At 36.1% G+C, this 20,114-nt stretch overlaps 1 protein-coding gene across 3 annotated transcripts in view; it reads left to right on the top strand.

Moving 5' to 3' along the window:
• STXBP4 (syntaxin binding protein 4) overlaps positions 1-20,114 on the top strand; it is a 161,184-nt gene that overhangs the window by 36,061 nt on the left and 105,009 nt on the right. For all 3 annotated transcript variants that reach the window (XM_036269480.1, XM_036269479.1, XM_036269481.1), the window contains exons 9-12: positions 4,469-4,565; positions 7,908-7,999; positions 13,827-13,916; positions 17,377-17,442. In XM_036269480.1, coding sequence (XP_036125373.1) covers positions 4,469-4,565; positions 7,908-7,999; positions 13,827-13,916; positions 17,377-17,442 — 345 coding nt within the window. The remainder of the gene's footprint in view (positions 1-4,468; positions 4,566-7,907; positions 8,000-13,826; positions 13,917-17,376; positions 17,443-20,114) is intronic.

The following is a 20,114-nucleotide window of genomic DNA, read 5'->3' as shown; positions in this document are numbered from 1 at the left end:
CTTTCACGTCGATGTTTCTCTCTCTCCCTCCCTCCCTCTCTATCTGAATAAAAAATTGAAAAAATGTCCTCAGGTGAGGATAAAAAAATAAAATAAAAATAATATCTTGTTCCTAACTTTTACTCATGATTCGTCTTTTATAACTTAAAAAAGGATAGCCAGAATGCAATGTGTGTGTGTGTATGTGTGCGTACGCACGCACACCCATGCACAATGAATTATTATTGGGCCATAAAGTGAATGAAGTTCTGATACATGATATATGGTTCATAGATAAACCTTGAAACATTAAGCTAAATGAAAGAAACCAGACACAAAAAGCCACAAATTGTATGATTCTACTTGTATGAAATGCCTAGAATAGGCAAATCCATATATACAGAAAATAGATTAGTGGTCGCCTGGGGCTGGTGGACAGGGAAATAGGAAATACCTGCTAATTGGTATGGGGTTTTCTTTGGGAGGTGATGAACATTTTCTAGAATTAGTGGGAATTGATGCACAGCTTTGTGGATATAATAAAAACCACTTAACTCTACACTAAAATGGTGAATTTTGTGAGCTGTGAATTATATATCAATAAATCTATTTATAAAACAAAAAGTCACATATTTATATATAGAGTATTATACCATTTATACAAAAATCAAAACTTAAAAATATTTTTTAAACTATTCATAATATATATTCATAGAAATATGAACTAATGGTATAAATACATGCATGGGAGTTGTCCATAGAAGCTCCTTAAAAAGAGAATATTAAAAAGTGAAAAGTTATACCAAAAACTGGGAGAAAACATGTAATAAAGATAACATGTAAAATACTAAATATATAAAGAACTCTACAAATCAGTCAGAAGAAGGCCCACCAACACTGCTCCTAGGTGTTCACCCTAAAGGGAAGTTTAGCCTTGTGCTGTAGTAGATATGTACAGGAATGTTCATTGCTGCTTTGCTGGTAAGCAGAAAGCCCCCGTGTCCATCTGCAGGGGGAAGATGAATAAATTGTGGCATATTAATCTAACTAAATACTGTATTCGTCAGTAAAGGTGAATGCATTAATGTTACAATAGCATATAACCACATGGATAAATGATAAAACCATACCGCAGGATGAAAAAAGCAAATTTCAGAAGACATCTGCAGCATTTCTATGAAGCTTTAAAAATAGAACAAAATAACATGTTAGGGATATATGTATGTGACAACCCATTTGAAAATAAATAGTATGGAAATTTAGTATTGGCAGTTTTGTAATTCTTAAATGGATTCATGGATGTTTTATTTTATTTTAATGTCATTTTTTTTTTTAATCCTCACCCAAGGATATTTTTCCATTTATTTTCAGACAGAGTGGGAAAGAGGGAGAGAGGGAGGGAGGGAAGGAGGGAAGGAGGGAGGGAGGGAGGGAGGGAAGGATAAAGGGAGAAAGAAAGAGAAACATCGATGTGAGATAGACACATCGATTGGTTGCCTCCTGCACGATCCTGACCAGGGCTGGGGACCAAACCAAAACCAAGGTACATGCCCTTGACCAGAATCAAAACCGTGACTCCTTGGTCCGAGGGCAATGTTCTAACAGCTGAGCCAAACTGGCCAGGGCCATGAATGTTTTATTTTATTGTCCCGTTTTAAAATGTATATGTTTGTATATATTGTTTTTTTGGTACTCATAAAATATTATATAATAAAATGTTTGGGAATATTAAACCAAGTGTATGACAGTTGTTACCTCTGGGGAGAAGTTCAGAAGGGCCTTTTGCAATGTTCAGTTAAATTCAAAATCTGATATAAATATACTTAAATGCTAAGCTTTAATATACTATTACAACAATTTTTAAAAGCATGCCAAAGATCTAAAGTCTACAAGATAGAAAGCTGTGATATATTGGTAGTTTTTAAAAACATAGAACACTCAATATTAGTATAATTTAACTTTTGCAAAAAAACACATAATGTATATATATATTTTTATAGATAGGTGCTATATTCATAGAAAAAAAAAAAAAAAACAGAAAAATTATACACCTAACTGTAAGAGTTTGTCCCTGGAGCAGTGGTTCTCAAGGACAGAGATGTGGAGTTTGCCTCGGGGGACATCTGGCAATGTCTGGAGATATTTCTGGTTTTCACAACTGGGAGAAGGCCACCAAATTAGGAATCACTAACAAAAACTTTGTGTATGAAAAGTTAAAAAACATTGCTGAGTTATTTGTGAGTCAAAAATATTGCTAATCAACATGGAAAAGGAGTTTGATCTCATTTGTAATTAGGGGAATTCAAATTTACACACAATGTACTATTTCATGTACAACACATTGACACAAAGTGTGAAAACACAAAATGCTGTTAAGAATGTAGAAAATAGGAGTGTTATATACTAGAAGTGTGCATAAATTTTTTGGTACAAGCAGTTTGGAGAGTTATTTTATAGTATCTAATAAAGTTGACTATATAAACTATGATTCCACATTTCCTCCTCTAGGGATATACTGTAGAGAAATGTTCACACATCTATCCAAGGAGACATATATAATGTCTTGCAATAAAAACCAAGTTGGAGTAATTATAAAAGCCCAATAACCAAGGAATGGGTAATAAATTGTAATATATTCATATAGTTAGATACCATTTCCAGTTAAAATAATTGAACTAGTTTTGTAAACAGTATTGAGCAATTGTGAAATCCTAACATTGAGGTAAAAATAGAAATAATTTGCAAGACCACCCTTTTATGCTGTATTATTCATGTGCAGTTTTAATTGCACAGGAGCACATATTATTAGGGGATACATGTAGTCATGGCATCAAGTGATGGAGGAAGGATGCACCAACCTAAAATTGGTGTATCCTGAGGAGGAGCAGTGGAGAGAGCTTTCGGCTAAGTCGTTAATGTTTGTTTCTTTTATATATATATATCATAGAAATGTACACTTGAAACCTACATGATCCTACTAACCAATGTCACCCCAATACATTTATTTAAAAAGTATATGTATACATTTCAAGCAAATATTAGTGAGCATTTAATGATAGTGAGTACATGGGTGTTCTTTGCATTCTTTTGTTTGTTTGTTTTTATTTTTTGGAAAATTCGAACATTTTTATGACTGAAGGCAAAGATCTGCAAAAGTTAAGAATTATTATTCCATGTTATTCAAGGCAAATATTAATGCCTGTGTAGACAGGGTCGACAGATGATGCGAGACTAAGCCTTAGAGCCATTTTTTAAGGAATCTTGCCTGATGGTCTCCCTTCCTCCTGTCTCCTTCCCCCACTGTGCCCAGCCACCTGTACAAGAACCAGTTTGTTTTGGTCATAGCATATCCTGTACACACTTCTATTAAATTACATATTGCACTACCTACGTTTATTTACATGCTGTCCTCGCTCTGAAGGCCATAGTAGCAACTATATCTTGTTTGGGTATCCCTTTACCTAACAGTAAGCACTAAGTAAATATTTGATCAATGAAATGACGAATGACTGAACAGATTCCAACGGAGGAGGACATTTATAAAGAACAATTACCAGTAGTAAACTTGGCCTACGTTTTAGTTTTGATATGATCGACACAGAATATGTTCATGCCAGAATTCAACAATAGGTCATCTAATCAGGCCCTGTGCTGTAGTTAAGATTAGGTGTTGCTATATATATCACTGGAGAACCTAAAATAACAGTGGTCTCCATTAGAAATTTATTTCTCTCACACCAAAAAGAAATCTGAAAGAAAGTAATTCAGGGCTGCCATAGAGGGTCCACAGTGCCGGGGTCCCATGTTCCAACTGTCTCCTCTCTGCTCCACCATCTTTATTGAGGTCACTCAAGAACCAGGATGACTACGTGAGTCCCAGCAACCAACCAGCCTTCCTCCCACCCTCCCTGCCATCCTTCCATTCATCTTCCTTCTTGTTTTCTTTTTATTAAGCCCCAAGAGTGAAGGAAAGGGGACAGGAAGTGCCTACTGATACTTTTTTTTCCTTTATTGATTTTAGAGAGAGAGAGAGAGAGAGAGGAAGAGGGAGAGAGAGAGAAACATCAATGAGAGAGAACATCGATTGGCCGCCTCCTGCATGCCCCCCACTGGGGATTGGGCCCACAAACTGGGAATCGAACACCTCTCGGTGCATGGGTCGAAGCTCAACCACTGAGCCACACCATAGCACATATTTTAAACAAGGAAAGAGTTTGAGTATAGGTTCTAGGGCTATGCTCATAAATTTAGGATCAGCATAGTGCTAGCCTTAGGGATGGGGGAAACTGAGGTGGTGGTAAAATCAGGAAGTTAATATTTTATAGAAAATTAATCTGTAAATAGTCAGCAGACTTTCTTTGGGCATCTAATTCTGATCACTATTCCTGATACTGATTCTTTTCACTGGATTGTAAAATAAAGTTCTAATGCAAAGTTTTATTCTTTGGAGATCTGAAAAATTGCTTCACATGAGTCCTTTTCCTCCCAGGCCCTAAATTATCTTGGCATTCAGCCCACAAAGGAACAACACCAAGCCCTGAGGCAGCAAGTGCAAGTAGACCCAAAGGGGACAGTGTCTTTTGGAGGTAATGTTGCGTACCTTATGTTATATCAGCAATTTTCGACTTGTGTACTGTGACACACCGGTGTGCTACAAGGTTTTTTAAAACATGCAACCCCTGACTATTTGGTCATGGGCACTGACCTCTTTTCCCTTAAATTGTCAAATGTAAAGGTGACAATAGCCATCCAGGTGAATGAATCAAAAGTATACCTACATTTTTTGTTAGATTGGCAAAAAGTATGTTTTGGTATACCGCAGAATTTTAGTAGTTTGTGTGTGTCATGAGACACAGAAGGTTGAAAATTGCTGTATTATATCATCACAGAAACTTGTTCAAAGAGTTATTGTGATTCATTTTCATTAAGAGTTTCTCTTTAGAAGGAGAGAGAAAAAAATAAGCATACATCTATTTCAAATTCCTCAATCAGTACTCTAAAAACTTGGCTAGAATTACTGGTCAGCAGAAAGGAGAACTTTCTCAGAACGTTTTGGCTCTAAAATGCTGTCATTCTATCATAACTCTTTTTTATTTTGTATTAATTACATAAACATTGCTTTAGTAATAACAAAAAATGTACAAAATGCAGAAGCGCTAATTCCACTGCAGTGAAATTTTAATCTTTTTTTAGCTAATGTGATGTGATAAATATTTTTATGATGCTGTGTAATTATTATTAAAGGTAGCATAATGTTGACATACTTAGTTGACATACTGTAACATTAAGCCTTTCCATTATTGGGCATTTAGATAGTTTCTCAGTAGCTGACATTATAAATAATTCTATATTTAATATCATAGCTTTTGTCCTGGCCAGTTAGGTTCAGCAGTTAGAACATCAGCCCAGGGACCTGAGGGTTCCGAGTTTGATTCTTGGTCAAGGGCATGTACCTGAGTTGCATGTTCTATCCCTGGACCCAGTTGGTCCTGCAGGAGGCAACCAGTCATATTGTCTCTTTCACATTGCGGTTTCTCCGCCCCCCCCCCCCAACCCCTCCCTCCCTCCCACTCTCTCTGAAAATCAATGGAAAAAAAATACCCTCAGGTGAGGATAAACCAAAAAAAGCTTTTGTTTTTCTTTTTCTTAGGCTAAATGCCCACAAGTGGTTTGGACCTTTAATATGTATTGATAGTTGTTTTTCAGAGGTTTTTTTACGTGCTATTTGTTCTGCCACTAGTAATACGGGAACAAACCAATTTTTTGTATCTTTGCCAGCATGTTGTATTTAATTTTTTCTCTTATGCAGTTGATGCAATACTGCATCATTTTAAAAAGCATGTGTATTGCTAAAAAAAAAAAATTCACTTCTTGGTTTTGCAGTGATGAAAGAAAGATACGTTTGCTCCCCTCTCCTCTTAAAAATCACTTCAAAATAATGAGAAACAGAATTGCATGTATACTAAAACCACTATATATAAGCAAAGAAAATCAATGAATTAGTGAGCAGAAGCAGGTAGAGCCCAAGAGTCTGAAGAGATAAGGGAATCCAATGGGGAATAGCTGATTTGTCCCTGAGAAGGACTGAAAGCATCAGGTACTTCTGAAAGCTGGGTGCGGGCAGGCATTTTAAACAGGATTGTTGGAAGCTGGTGTAAGGAGCAATTATATATGCTGTTCCCTGCCCCCTCTCAAGCAATCTAGCAACTACCTGCAGAGGAAAATAAGTATATTCTCTTGAGAAATTAAACCAGAGAGGTTTGGACCTATAGTTGCAGCCCAGGGATTTGATGGGGGTGCATGATGACTTATCGCTCACAACACACCCCCAGATTTCTCCATGAAATTTGCAGCCATGTTTATACTCTAGGGCAAGAGATTACAGGATTCTCTCTGTAGAAGCCAGACAAACATATCAGCATGGCCACCTGATTGTTCTGTAGTGAAACCTGCCATTTGACAAGGCAAGTTATGCCCACAAAATGTTCAATCAATATATTGGTGCCTAATTCTTCTTAAATATGAACTCACATCCAAGAGTCAATACTAGTAATTTGGAGGCATCCTCCAACATAAAATATAGAGCCCCAAACCAGCAAAGAGGGGGGAAAAGGAACTCAGAAAAAAGGGAAATATTGCAAGAGCAAAAGAGAACTTCAGATGAACCATAATCAACATCTTTAAAAAGATAAGCAAAGATAAGGCATCCATGAAATAAGAGTAGGATATTGTAAAATAGGAACAATCAGAACCATTAAAAGAATCCTTGGAAATTAAAAACATAGTAGTCAAATTCCCCAGAAGAGGGCGTGGTGGGAGAGAGATAAACCACAGAACTTATATGCATGTGTGCATGAACAATGGACATGGACAACAAAGCTGGGGACAGGGCAGGGAGGGAGAGAGAGGGGGAGGGGGGAATCAATGGGGGGAAAAGGAGAAACATCTGTAACAAAAATTAATTAATAAAAAATAAATTAAAAAAATAAAAACATAGTAGTCAAGATAAAAACATGTGAGGGTAAATAGATGAATAGGTCACACTCCATGTCCAAAAAAGCTTATCATTTGCTCTGGCTGTGTTATGTAACAATCAAGAGTATATGCCTCTTTGTCAGACCTTAAATGGAATCTTGTTCTGTTACTTATTTGTCAAGTGGCCTTGGGGGATTTTAGAGAGTTAGCTTGTCTTAGCCCCAAACTGTAAATGGAGAGTATAAGAGGACCTACCTCGTAAAATTCTTAGGATGAAATTTGCAAAGCACCACCATAGCCCATAGAGGCTTTACAATATTATTATTAAATCTTGGGTTCTTCCAGCTAGAATAACTGTAAATCATAATATTGTCATATGTTTCAGAAAAAGTTCTACTCATAATTTAAGAGTTGGAGGAATACGCCCTGGCCAGTTTGGCTCAGCAGTTAAGTGTTGGCCCTCGGACCATAGAGTCACGCGTGGTTGGATTCCGGTCAAGGGCATGTACCTCAGTTGCAGTTTGCTCCCCGGTCCTGGTCAGGGTCATGCTAGAGGCAACCAATCAATGTGTCTCTCTCACAAAAATGTCTTTCTCTCTCCCCCTCCCACTCTATCTGAAGATTAATGGAAAAATATCCTTGGGTGAGGATTTAAAAAAAAAGAGTTGGAGGAATAGTTATGCCTGTGATATACATTTGCTTTATGATTATCTTAACTTATTTATTAACTTCAGCAAGGTTAAATGAAGTAAGTTAAAACCAGTTTCTCTCTTTACTTTTTATTTAAACTTATATTTATCTTTCACTTCAGTTAATACTATTTTAAGGCAACTTATTTAAGTTAAATTTTAAGCATTAGTTATAACACATAGCTTCAACTTCATATAGAAAAAAATGAGATATATTTAGATGAGGTTAAATATATGTTCTTACTGAAATGTGTTCCATTTTAGATTTTGTCCAGGTTGCCAGAAACTTGTTTTGCTTGCAGTTGGATGAAGTCAACGTTGGTGCACGTGAAATTTCCAACCTATTAGATTCACAGGTAGGGTGTGCCCTGCAGAATTGTCTTGATTGTTCTTAAATCATAAGTCTTCAATGTTAGTGTCATGAATGTGGGCTTTTAAAAAATTTTTCAATGTTTCTTATAAATTATGCAAATAATACATGCTTCTTGGATAAATATATAAAACAGATTAATTTAAAATCAAAAGTAAAATTTTGTCTTGATTTCCTTCATTCTTCTTTCTCACTATTCCCTCAAGTTAATCCCATCCCTAAATTTACCAAAGGAAAGTACTCATATCATATATATCCTCTGCAGTCTTACCGTCTGTCCCATCCTCATGTAATCGGCACCCAGATCGACATTAAAGAAATGCATTGTCAGGACACTAACGCTCTTACCCCCACATTTCCTTCCATTTGCTGGTACTCTTCCCCCACCCCCCAGTCAAGGTCACTACCCTTTTGCCTTCTAACAATGTAGACTGGTTTGGCCTGGTTTGTGCTTTATGTAAAATGGAATAGGTCTCTAACCTCAGTGGACTTAAATTAGAAATCTATTAACTTCATAAGTCATTTGTTCTAGTCAAATGTTTTAGTACTTGGCATTACTGATTTTTGATATTATATTAAAGAAGGTTCTCCCAATTTATATTTTATATAATTTATAGATTTAATTCATTCAAAATGTATTCTTGTCTGTCTGTGCATGAAGTAGGACCGCTAACGGATAACCACTTGCCCTTTGTTCCACTATCATTTTTTAAATAACTGTCCTTCACTTTTGCCACTAATTTGAAATATGAACTTTATCGTATACTCAGCGTCTCGTTAGATACACAGATCTGTGCCTAGACCCACCACTGTGTTTCACTGATCCCTTCTCCTTGCCAGCACTGTTATTATTTTAATTTGTCTAGCTTTATAGTTCTAGATTCATTGTTACCTGGTAGGTGAAGGCCTTAATTTTTTTTTTTTAATTTCTTGGTTTTGATCTAGGTGATCATTAGAGTCATTTTGCCATTATAATAAAAATTAAATTGGAACTTTTGAAAAAATTATAATTGCCCTGGCCCGTTTTGCTCAGTGGTTAGAGCATCAGCCCATGGTCGGGGTCATGCAAGAAGCAATCAATCGATGTGTCTCTCTTACATTGATGTTTCTGTTTCTCTCTCTCCCTCCCTCCCTTCCACTTTATCAAAAATCAATGGAAAAATATCCTTGGGTGAAGAGTAACAAAATAAATAAATAAATAAAATAAATAACTAGAATTTAGAGTGTGGTTTGGGAGATATGAGCATGATTCTCCATTCATTTAGGTCTTTGTTGATGTTTTGGAAAGAGGAAAATATAGCTTGCTTTATTTATGTCTTGAATGTTTGTTGTTAGATGAATAAGTAGGTATGCTCTAGTGTTTCATTCTCTTAGAAATGGGATATTTTAAATCATTTTTAAATTGATGATTAGTAAAGATGTTTATTAGTGATTGCTTCTTTGACCCTTAGTTGGAACTGTTTTAAACATTTTCTAGTTATATAGTTCCCTTCTGGTCACTGATTTCTAGTTTAATTTCACTGAGGTTAGAGACTACATCTATCTGGTATTAATTCTCTGATCATAGAGCCTGCATATAGTCAATTTTATAAAATGTTTCTCATCTTTTGAAAAGCATGTATATTCTGTACTTATTGAGTGAAGTTCTCTCCATATGTCAAATAGGTCAAGGTTGTTAATCATGTGGTTCAAATTTTCTATTTTATTTTTAACTGTCTATTTCCTTAATCAATTTTTTGGTCATCTTTTATTATCCATTACTAAGAGAGAAAGATTGTAAAATATCTCCCATTTAGTTCTAATGTTTTCTTTATATATTATGAGGCTATATCATTAGTTGTATACAATTTTAGAATTGTTATATCCTGACAGAATTTCTTCACCTTTAGAATGTTTCTGGCTTTATAATTAACTTAGTCTAATCATGTAGCTATACCACCTTTCTTTCGGTTGGTGTTTTGGTTTGGTTTTCAGTGATTATATGTATTTTTCTTTTTTAAAGAAAAGTGTTATATAACTTTTTATAATGTATCAGATGGGATCTAAACACAACAGTATTTGATATTCATAGCATTTATTTAAAAGAAAATTCCTGTATACATTTTTATTCTCAGAAATGTATCATCTTTTTTTTCTTTTAACTCTTATTTCTATTCCATATCACCCTAGAACATTACCCTGATATGGTATAATTTCAAGCATACAGTATGCTTAAAAATCTTTCATTGATCAACCTATCATTTTGCTGCAAAAAAGGTGTACATTCTGTGTGGGTTTGGACAAATGTGTGCTTATATGTATTGATCATTATAGTGTCGTACAGAGTACTTTTAATGCCCTAAAAATCTTCTCTGCTCCACCTGTTCATCTCTTCACGCCCCCACACCCCAGCAACCACTGATCCTTTTATTGTCTCCATAGATTTATGCTTTCTACAATGTAATGTAGCTGGAATCATACAATATATAGCAGCCTTTTCGCATTGGCTTCTTTCAGTCAGTAACATGCATTTAAGCGTCCTCTGTAATTTTTCACATCTTTTTAGCACTGATTAATATTCCATTGTCTGGATGTACCACAGTTTATTTATTCATTAACCAGCCAAGTTTTGGCAATTACAAATAAAGCTGCTGCAAATATCCATGTGCAGGTTTTTGTGTGGATATATGTTTTCAGCCCCTTTGGGTAAATACCAAAGAGTGCAGTTATGGTAAGAAGATGTTTAGTTTTGTAAGAAACCACCAAACTGTCTTCCAAAGTGGCTGTGCAGTATTTCATTCCCACCAGCAATATATGAGAGTTCCTGTTGTTGAGAATGAGAGTTCCCAAGGACCTTGTTGTTTGGAAACTCTCAGGTCACCCAGATGGCCCAGAATTGAGCCACTGGTTTATCAGAACCGATTCTGTAGCATTTCGGGTAGGAAAACCGAAGGTAGAAGAGCACAGTTTTTCTTCCACTGCTTTAGATGTTATGTTTTTACCTATTTAATATCCTCAGCAGAGCATTGTTTTCTTACCACCCAACAGTTCGCAGAGCGACCATCCCCATGTTTGCCGAGGAAAGGCATGTAAGTGAAGTGAGGAATTCAGAGTGCTTTGTATGAGCATGCTTTCAGCAGCTGCAAAGAAATTCTCATGCTCCAAATTAGTAGTTACTTCCTTCTTACTAATACGATTGTATTGCAGATAAGAATGTGTTCAAAGCAAAAACAAAGTGCTGATGGTAATTGTTCAAGGTCTCCTGCACGCCAATAATCTACTGTTTGTAGCTTCAGATCAGAATGTTGGACAGTAGTCATAGTATCCATGTATAAGATTTCCTTTGTCGTATTGTGCTTTTCAGCACACAGAAGATATCCCCATAAAATGTTGCCTTTCCTTTTCCCCCCACACAGGAATCCACCATAAGAGTACATTTTACTTTACCACGTTCACATGTGGAATTGAAACAAAAGTCTGAAAACATCTCTTACCTTTTCTACATCAGCGCATTCTTTTTTTATTTAATCCTCACCCTGAGGATATTTTTCTGTTTATCTTCAGATAAAGTGGGAGGGAGAGAGAGGGGGAGAAAGGAAAGGGAAAGAGAGAGAAACATTGACGTGGAGAGGAACACATCGACTGGTCGCCTTCCACATGACCCGGACCAGGGCTGGGACGAACCACAACTGAGGTATATATGCCCTTAGCCGAAATCGAACCCACGACTCATTGATCCGCGGGCCAATGCTCTACCACTGAGCCAAACTGGCCAGGGCCACCATGGCATTCTTATTCAGTACTCAGTTCTATCTCATGTCTTGTAATGCACTAATGGGTCATGTGGCATAATTTGGAAAATACTATAAAAATCATTGCTTGTCAAGTAGCTCACCAGAAACAAATAAACATATTGCATTATTTTGTAGTATAATGCCCAGTTGTTTTTTGAGTAAAAAAACAACAACAACAACAGTATAATACCTCATTTGAAGTTTATCAATTGATCTGTGGTTGAGGATGCTGACAGTCTGTGAAGGAGGGGAAATTCCACTATGGTTACCCCCTGGACCTTTTTGTCATAAACAACGAGAGGCAGATTTTATAATCTATCCGTTAGGGATGCTTTTTTCTTCTTTTATTCATGTTTCTGTTTCTTGGATTGTCTTTTTCTTAATTTACTTTTTAAAAATATTTTTACTGATGCGTAATGGACACAGTAACCAAAAATCTCAGATGTACAACTTGATGAATTTCTATTAGTGTCTCACGTGTCATCACCACTCAAAAGGCTTCTTTGTGCCAACTCTCCAGTGGGCTGTGTCTCCCACTTTTACAGTGAAATGGACCACTATTTTGACTTTGATCAGCATAGATTACTTTTTCCTGTTCTTGATTTTCATGATAAATAGAATCATACATATGGACTCTTCTGTAACTAGCTTCTTTTGTTTATCATTTTGTCTGACTCACATTTCTTGAGATACTGTCTTTTAGGAAGGAAGCATTGCTGAGTCATTATAAGTCCGTCTACTTTTGTTTAGTCGACAAAAAACTTTTAGTTTTGGAATAATATGGCATTTAGAACCAAAAAGATAATTATCTTACTGTGAATCTAATCACCATGGCTATATAAAAATTTACATATTGCTATACCTGCTGCTGGCCCAAGGTTACACACAGAAAAGGCATAGTTGGAGCCTACATTTATTGTAAACTTGCAGACTCTAGTTCACCTTAATATGACGGGTTTTCCATGTTAATTAAGTACCCTACATGGATTATCTTAAAATCATAGAGAAAACACTCTAAATTCCCTAATGCAGACTTTTCCCAGTTTCGGTTCTTGCTAGTCAGTTTGGTGGATTGTAACCACCATTTCAACAAATGAAATATAGTAGAACGGAAATACCAAAGTGAACTGTATGTAATAAGAGTGAGCAATGTTTTACTTATACTGGGTCATGATATAAATTATATTTGCACTGTGTGTAGCAGTAAAAACTTTATAGCCACTTCTCTATATACTCATCTGTAAATATTAAATATATATAGAACAACTACAATGTGACATTATTGTTTGTATTATCTTTTTCTACTCTGTATTCAGTTGCCTTCTCTACTTAATCCTTTAAATCATATTTTCTAAACTTTACTTTTAGTTCTGTTATAAACTTCTACATAGAAGATGGCTGTAAATAGACTTGGATTTTAATCTCTGATAAAATTGCCATTGTTTTTTACTTTGCAATTAACTGCCAAAGAGATCATATTAAAAATAAGGGAGACTGTCAACTCTGCTATTTTTTGTTGTTATTATTCACTTGTGCATGAATTATTAATATTATCTTCAAGACAGTTTCTGTGCAGGAATCTTTTTAAGCCACTTGACTGTTACGTTTAATTATGTTTAACACAAGACACATAATCAATTAATGTACTTTACTGGGTTTACATAAACAGCATTTTGTTAGCTTTAGAGTCCATGCATTTGGAGTGGATGTCTTTAGGGCATAGTTTATTTTGATAGCTCATAAAGTCTTTTTAACATTATAACCACAGTCTTGGGATTTGACGTTTCAAGGAAAATTATATTGTTAAATAAGAATCATAAAGATGACAACAGAGTATGTATACCTGCTAATCATCTAAATTTTGTTGTAAGTAGCAACAATGTAAGATTAAACATCAGTGAGTGAAGTCACCCCAGATTACTTTAACATTCTCTTTTACCCAATCAAATGACTCCTCAGCCTCGTCAAAAAGGATTTTTGTGCTCATTCTATAATTAGCATGTAACACATAATTTTTCTGTTATGTGTTAATGTTGACAGCTTATTGCCTGCGACGCCTTCGAGGCAGATGAAATGGACCGGCTTAAGCGGGAGAGAAATGACGCCTTGGAGGAAGTGCGTGCACTTAAGGTAACCTCCTGGTTAGCTGTCTCACATTTTCTTTAGAAAAAAGGAAGAAATTATCTCGTGTTGAATTCTGAAGTATTGGGGCTTAGTTTTATTTTTAATTAAAGACACTTAATATCAAACAGCTTAATAGTAATTGTGGTCAATATTAAATATTAATATCAAACAATCTGACATTTATTTCTTCAGTTGATCTTTAGAGAGTTAATTTTTCAGTTCACACACACTTTTTATTTATATTTCATAATATCCATGGAAGATTCAGTGTACACAGTGGTTTTTACTCATACTTTCTGATTTGGCTACTTCTGATTCCCTTTTTTCCTCACATTGGTTGCAAAGATGAGGAGCCAACAAAGATAATGTAAGGAGCCAACGAAGCAACACATGACAGTATGGATCCTCAGATGCTGATTGATAAGGACTTCTTCTCCATGGTCGTGGGCATGCTTCAGGGACATCCTGTTAGGCGAACATAATTTGGAATTAAGGCAATAAGATTTGAGGGAGGAAAAAAAATGCACAATATATACCAAATGTACTTTAAGATTTTGATTCTCTTAATATGGTTTCATTCTGTGTTTAATAGAATATTAAATTTAAATTATATCCTAATTTTTTTTTTTTATTGATTTTAGAGAGAGAGAGACGAAGGGAGAAGAGAGAGAGAGAAACATCAATGAGAGCGAACATCGATTGGCCATCTCTGCATGCCCCCCACTGGGGATTTGGCCCACAACCTGGGCATGTGCCCTGACCAGGAATCGAACTGGCGACCTCTTGGTGCATGGGTCGACGCTCAACCACTGAGCCACACCGGTCAGGCTACATCCTAATTTTTATAGGAAGCCATTATATTTTTCAAATCTGCAAGAAAAGCAACATAACTACTTGATTTACTATTAATTCAACATAGGAATACATTTTAATGTTACTTTTAATTATTTTCTTAAATAAGTGAAATTCTAGTGTTTATTTATTTAATTTTTATTAAAACAAAATTATTACACCCAAAAAAATAAAGAAATTTTCTTACTACCTTAGTTTTTAAATGCCGTCCTCTATAGGAAGCCATTGTTAAACATATCTTGTTTACCCTTTATAGACTTGTTCTAGATAACCAGTCATACTTTAAAAAAATCAATGTGTGTGTATATATATATATATATATAAATATATTAATTACATATATTTTTTTAACTTTTGCAAAATTGTTTCATGCATTGCACACTTTTTTGCAACCTGCCTTCTCTTTTCTCTTTGTCAGCATTGCATCTTGGGCTACTTTTCCAGTTGCTGTACACAGATAGGCCAAATTCTTTTCAAGGGCTCTGCTAATCATCACACGCTTCTGCCCTAGGTTATTTAGCCAGTTTCTTCATATTGAATAGTTGGGCTGTTTTCAGTTTTTCATTATTAAAAATAATTCCATCATAAATAGCTTTGTAGATGTTTCTTTCCATGATTGTAAAATTATAAAAGTACAAATTGAATAAATTTCTGAAAGTGAAATTGTTTTCTCAAAGGTATAGACAAATAAAATATTATATATGTTACCAAATCCCCTTTCAAAAAGGCTTTGCCAATTCATGTTTCTTCCAAATGCATATCAGCATCATGCCATTACTAAAGGGGTATTTTATATACTTATTACAACTTCGAAACAACTATCTTTCCACATTTTTTGCTATAACAACTAAGAGTTATACATTTAGTTTTAAAAATAAGTTCAGTTTTAAAAATAGATGGACGATAGTTTCCTCATATCCTCTTAGAAAATATCTGCACTGTTGGTTACCTTGGTAAGATAGCATTTTTATATAATTTGCCTCTGTACAAACCATTAAATTTTATGGTTCATCAGAATTTTCAGAGGCTCTCAGATCTTTTTCATTTTCTTAATATTTACCATTGCTAAATTTAGTGATGTAGTTCAGTTTTTATTTGAATGTCAGCATTAATTATTAATAATTATAATTAATAATAAATTGTAATTTAAAACTGTGTTCATGTAACATTTAAACAAGCTCCCCTGAAGAGCTATTCAATAATCAGAATTCATATTCAAAGTTTATGAAATGTAACTGAACATATCCTAATGTGATATCATTGAAATTTCCTTTACCTGAAACCCTATCTATTGTCTGAGACCCACTTCTTCAGCTATATAAAAGAGTATTCAAAGCGATAATATTTTATTTGAGATGATGTTTGCACTTTCATTTTTTCTCTTTGGATTACACACACACACACACACACACACACACACACAAATAAATGTTAAATGAAGTTCATAGAGTGTGTGAATGGTCTCTTATTGCTTCTCATTATCCTGTGATATCTCTAATCTTTATGTCTGACTTAAGGTACAAATAAAAATGAAACCAAGATAATTTGATGCTAATGTCTGGTTTCATTTTGCAAGAATGATTTTTTAAAGTGCTATGGGCTTTATTTAACTTAAATCCTTTCTGCAGGGTTCACATTGCTGCTGCTGTGCAAAACTGAATGAAAATAGATATATTTTGCATTTTACAGATGCAAAAAACTAGGACACAGAGAGTGAAGGTGACTTGCCAGAGCATCAAAGCATGGCAGCCAGCAGTTTCTTGGCTCCCGGTCGGAGGCAGACTCGTTAGATTGCTGTAGTCTATTCCTCTCCATATACCTTCATTTCATCTCTTAGACAAGAATGAGCGGGAATACCCCAGAAAGCAGATTGCTTCTCATAAACGTTGCAGTGTTGCCATGAGTACTACTCAATGTAATCTTCAAACAATTCCTCTGTTCAAGTTTATAGTAAAATGTTTCTCCTATTATTCTTAGTATTTCTGATTTGATCAATAACATGTAGATTTATTTAGGATATACGTAAAAGTGAACATTTTAGGGTATATGCTTAACTGAAGTTCAAGAAGAAGCTGAATTAGGAAGATGGTGTTCAGCTCAGTTTCACATGTCCTCTTTAGGACAGGAGACTTCTGCGTTGTGACGCTGCTCTTTCGTTTGGAAGCTCTTTGACGATGATAGCTATTACCCAGAATGTTGTTAATATTTATACATTTTGAACCCGATTAACTTATTTAGGACCTCAGATTTTGAAACTTTACAAAATGGCTAAAAAACAGAAAATCCATTTTCATCACATTTATACTGTAAAACTAATTATTATTATTATTATTATTATTATTATTATTATTATTTTTTGTACGTGCCCCTAGCGGGAACCGAACCCAGGACTCACTGGTCCGTAGGCCAACGCTCCAGCTGCTGAGCCGAACAGGGCAGGGCACTAATTACTTTTAAATGGTGTATATATAGAGTCAGAAAAGTGATGGAACTGTACTTCAGATTGTAGCAGTTGGATATTTGGGAAATGTATAAGTTTTGAAACAAAAACCTAAAAATGATACTCACTGATGCCTTCATAACAAGTTATTAATTCAGTGGTTTTTAAATACAGGAGAAGTTAATTGACTCAGAAAGGCAAAGGAAACAATTGACGGAAGAACTCCAGAATGTGAAACGGGTAAGTGGCTGGGTTGCATGTGTGGTGTGCGCGCACGTACGCGGTGTAGTCGTGAGGCGGGGATGCCGTGTAACATCCTGGGGCTAGAGGCCGTGAGGCGTAGAGGCGGTGCCCGTGCTGATGTACTGCTGCTGTCAGAACCGAACCCCCCGGACGGGCACAGCCAGGTGTGCATGGACTGAGGATGATCGTTCGCGTTGCTTTTCATCCCCTCTTCTCTCTCTTGTATCTTTTCCTTTTCTTCTGCCACTCATACCTCATGGTATTAAGGATAAAGCAAGACAAACAATAAATTAAATAAATAACCCTGCAAGGCAGAGCATTTTTTTACTTTTATTTTTTTAATAATAAAAACTAAAAATTTAGGCCCTGGCCGGGTAGCTCAGCTGGTTAGAGCGTTGTCCAGATATGCCAAGGTTGTAAGATCAGTTTCTGGCCAGGGCACATACAAGAATCAAACAATGATGTATACGTAAGCGGAACAACAGATTTCCGCCCCCACACCTCCCTCCCTCTTTCCTCTCAAATCAATAAAAAAAGTTTTTTAAAAAGTAAAAATTTGTTTTCACTTTGCATCATTCTTCAAAGAATTTTGGGTAGCTTACAACAAAATAGATACAATGACATTATCATAAAATAGATATCCAGATAACTAACAAAATAGTAAGAGTAGAAAGTTAAGAGAACACTGTTAGAGATCAATGGCAATCACCTGGTTTTGAACCTCCCCAATATTATCCCCCCCGAAAACATAAAACCCGTAGTGTACAACAGTCATACAGGATACATACCTTCAATAGGACTGTGTGACAGAGAACACCACTGCCTTCAGAGTGCATACAAAATTGTTTCTTAAACAATCCAACCAAGTCCTGCGGCTCTCCTGCCTCCGGAACTGGGAACACAAAGGCACAGAGGAGGTGAAGCTTCAAAACGCTGGAAAAGAACTGGGAGAAACAGCAACCCGACAAAGTACGCATAAAGTCGCCCCCAGAATGAGAAAAATGGAACAGCTGACACCAGAATACTGAGCGAGGTCAAGACTGGGCGGTTCTCAGGACTGGAGAAAATGTGTGCAGCCCAAGGAGCAGCCCCGAGAGTCGATGCTTCTGGGGGAGAACGAAATAAACAGAGAGGGGCGGTGTCCCTTGGAGACTAGGACATGAAGAGAGAGAGGACACTGAATACCTCTCACCAGTCCTGGCCGGTGTGAAAACATTAAACAGAAAGACTGGTCAGTTGCATCAAGAGGGGAACAAATGACTTGTAACACAGAAGGTAATCTTTAACAAAAGTGTGTGTGTGAGAGAGAGAGAGAGAGAGAGAAAGAGATTCTCCAGAGCACTTGAGATCTCTCTCTCTCTCTCTTCCGGTAATGCCATCAATTGGGCTTAAATAAACTTACGGAAATTAAAGAGAGAAAGGAGGACATAAGAGGGGAAATTAAGGATCTGGCATGGATGAAGAGAAAGACTTACCAGACCTCCTCCATCTACCCCTTCCACAACCATCAACAACATGATCCATAAAAGAAGTTGCACAGAAGAGGGTGCTGTTGAACTGAGAACTCTTTCTGTGAGAGAAAACAGAGTATGGGAAAAATCTGTCCCCATCATTACAAAACAATCAGGCAATATGAACAAAGCTTTCCTCAGACCATATGAATTAAATGTGTTCCTCTTCAAAACATCTCAACCACGAAGCTGACTATGCCACAGCACTCCAAACTCAGTTAAGGATCCTTAAGCAAGCATATGGCATTAAGAATCAGAAATTTAAGCCCTGGTCCATTTGGCTCAGCACTTAGAACATTGGCCCATGGACCGGAGAGTCGCAGGTTCGGTTCCAGTCAAGGGCACGTGCTTCAGTTGCAATTCAGTCCCCAGCCCTGGTCGGGGTTGTGTCTCTTTCACATCGATGTTTCTCTCTGTCTCTCTCCTTCCCTCTCTCCCTCCCACTCTATCAGAAGATAAATGGGAAAAAAAATATTCTTGGGTGAGGATTAAAAACAAAAGCAAAAAAATTTAAAAACTAAGACTAGAAATTGACCAAAAAAAAAACCTGGAAGAAATGAAATGAGAGTTGATAAAACTTTAGAAAGAAAGAAAAGGAAAAGACAAAAAAATCATGTTAGAAAAGAAAGCTAAGTTACAAGTTGCCAAAGGAAGAATGTATTCAAATGAAAAGGCATTGAAGAAGACCAGAAAAATAACGAGGAAAAGGAGAATGAAATAAAAGAGTTTCTTGAAGTAAATAAAAACAGCTGAACAGCACTAATATGTAGAACTATAATCCAAGAGAACTTTCTGGCAATAAAAGAATAACTGAATGTATTATTGGGTAGTGGGGAAAGTTGGCCTGGGAAGGTCCACTCTAGGGCATACCCAGTAAAACTGTCAGACTTTTAAAGTAGAGCAAGAAACGCACATACCTCCAAGTGAAAGGCCAGCATCAGCCTTCTCAGCAGAATATGTAAAGTAAGGTAGTAGCCGAGCAACATTTCAAGAAACTAAAGGAACAAGATGGAAACCAGATGCCAGGCCGCAGAAGAGCGGTTTGCTATGTACACATGATGCCATATTCCTGAGGACTCCAGAGAGGATGCGAGTCATCTAACCAAAACACTACGGCAACAGCTTGGTCAAGAGTTTCCAGACAGTAAGCATTGTATA

The sequence above is a fragment of the Molossus molossus genome, unplaced genomic scaffold (assembly GCF_014108415.1).
Source record: "Molossus molossus isolate mMolMol1 unplaced genomic scaffold, mMolMol1.p scaffold_m16_p_19, whole genome shotgun sequence".
NCBI classification, from domain to species: Eukaryota; Metazoa; Chordata; class Mammalia; order Chiroptera; family Molossidae; genus Molossus; species Molossus molossus.
Note: the sequence above shows the minus strand (reverse complement) of the source record. Positions and strands in the feature narration are given on the sequence as shown.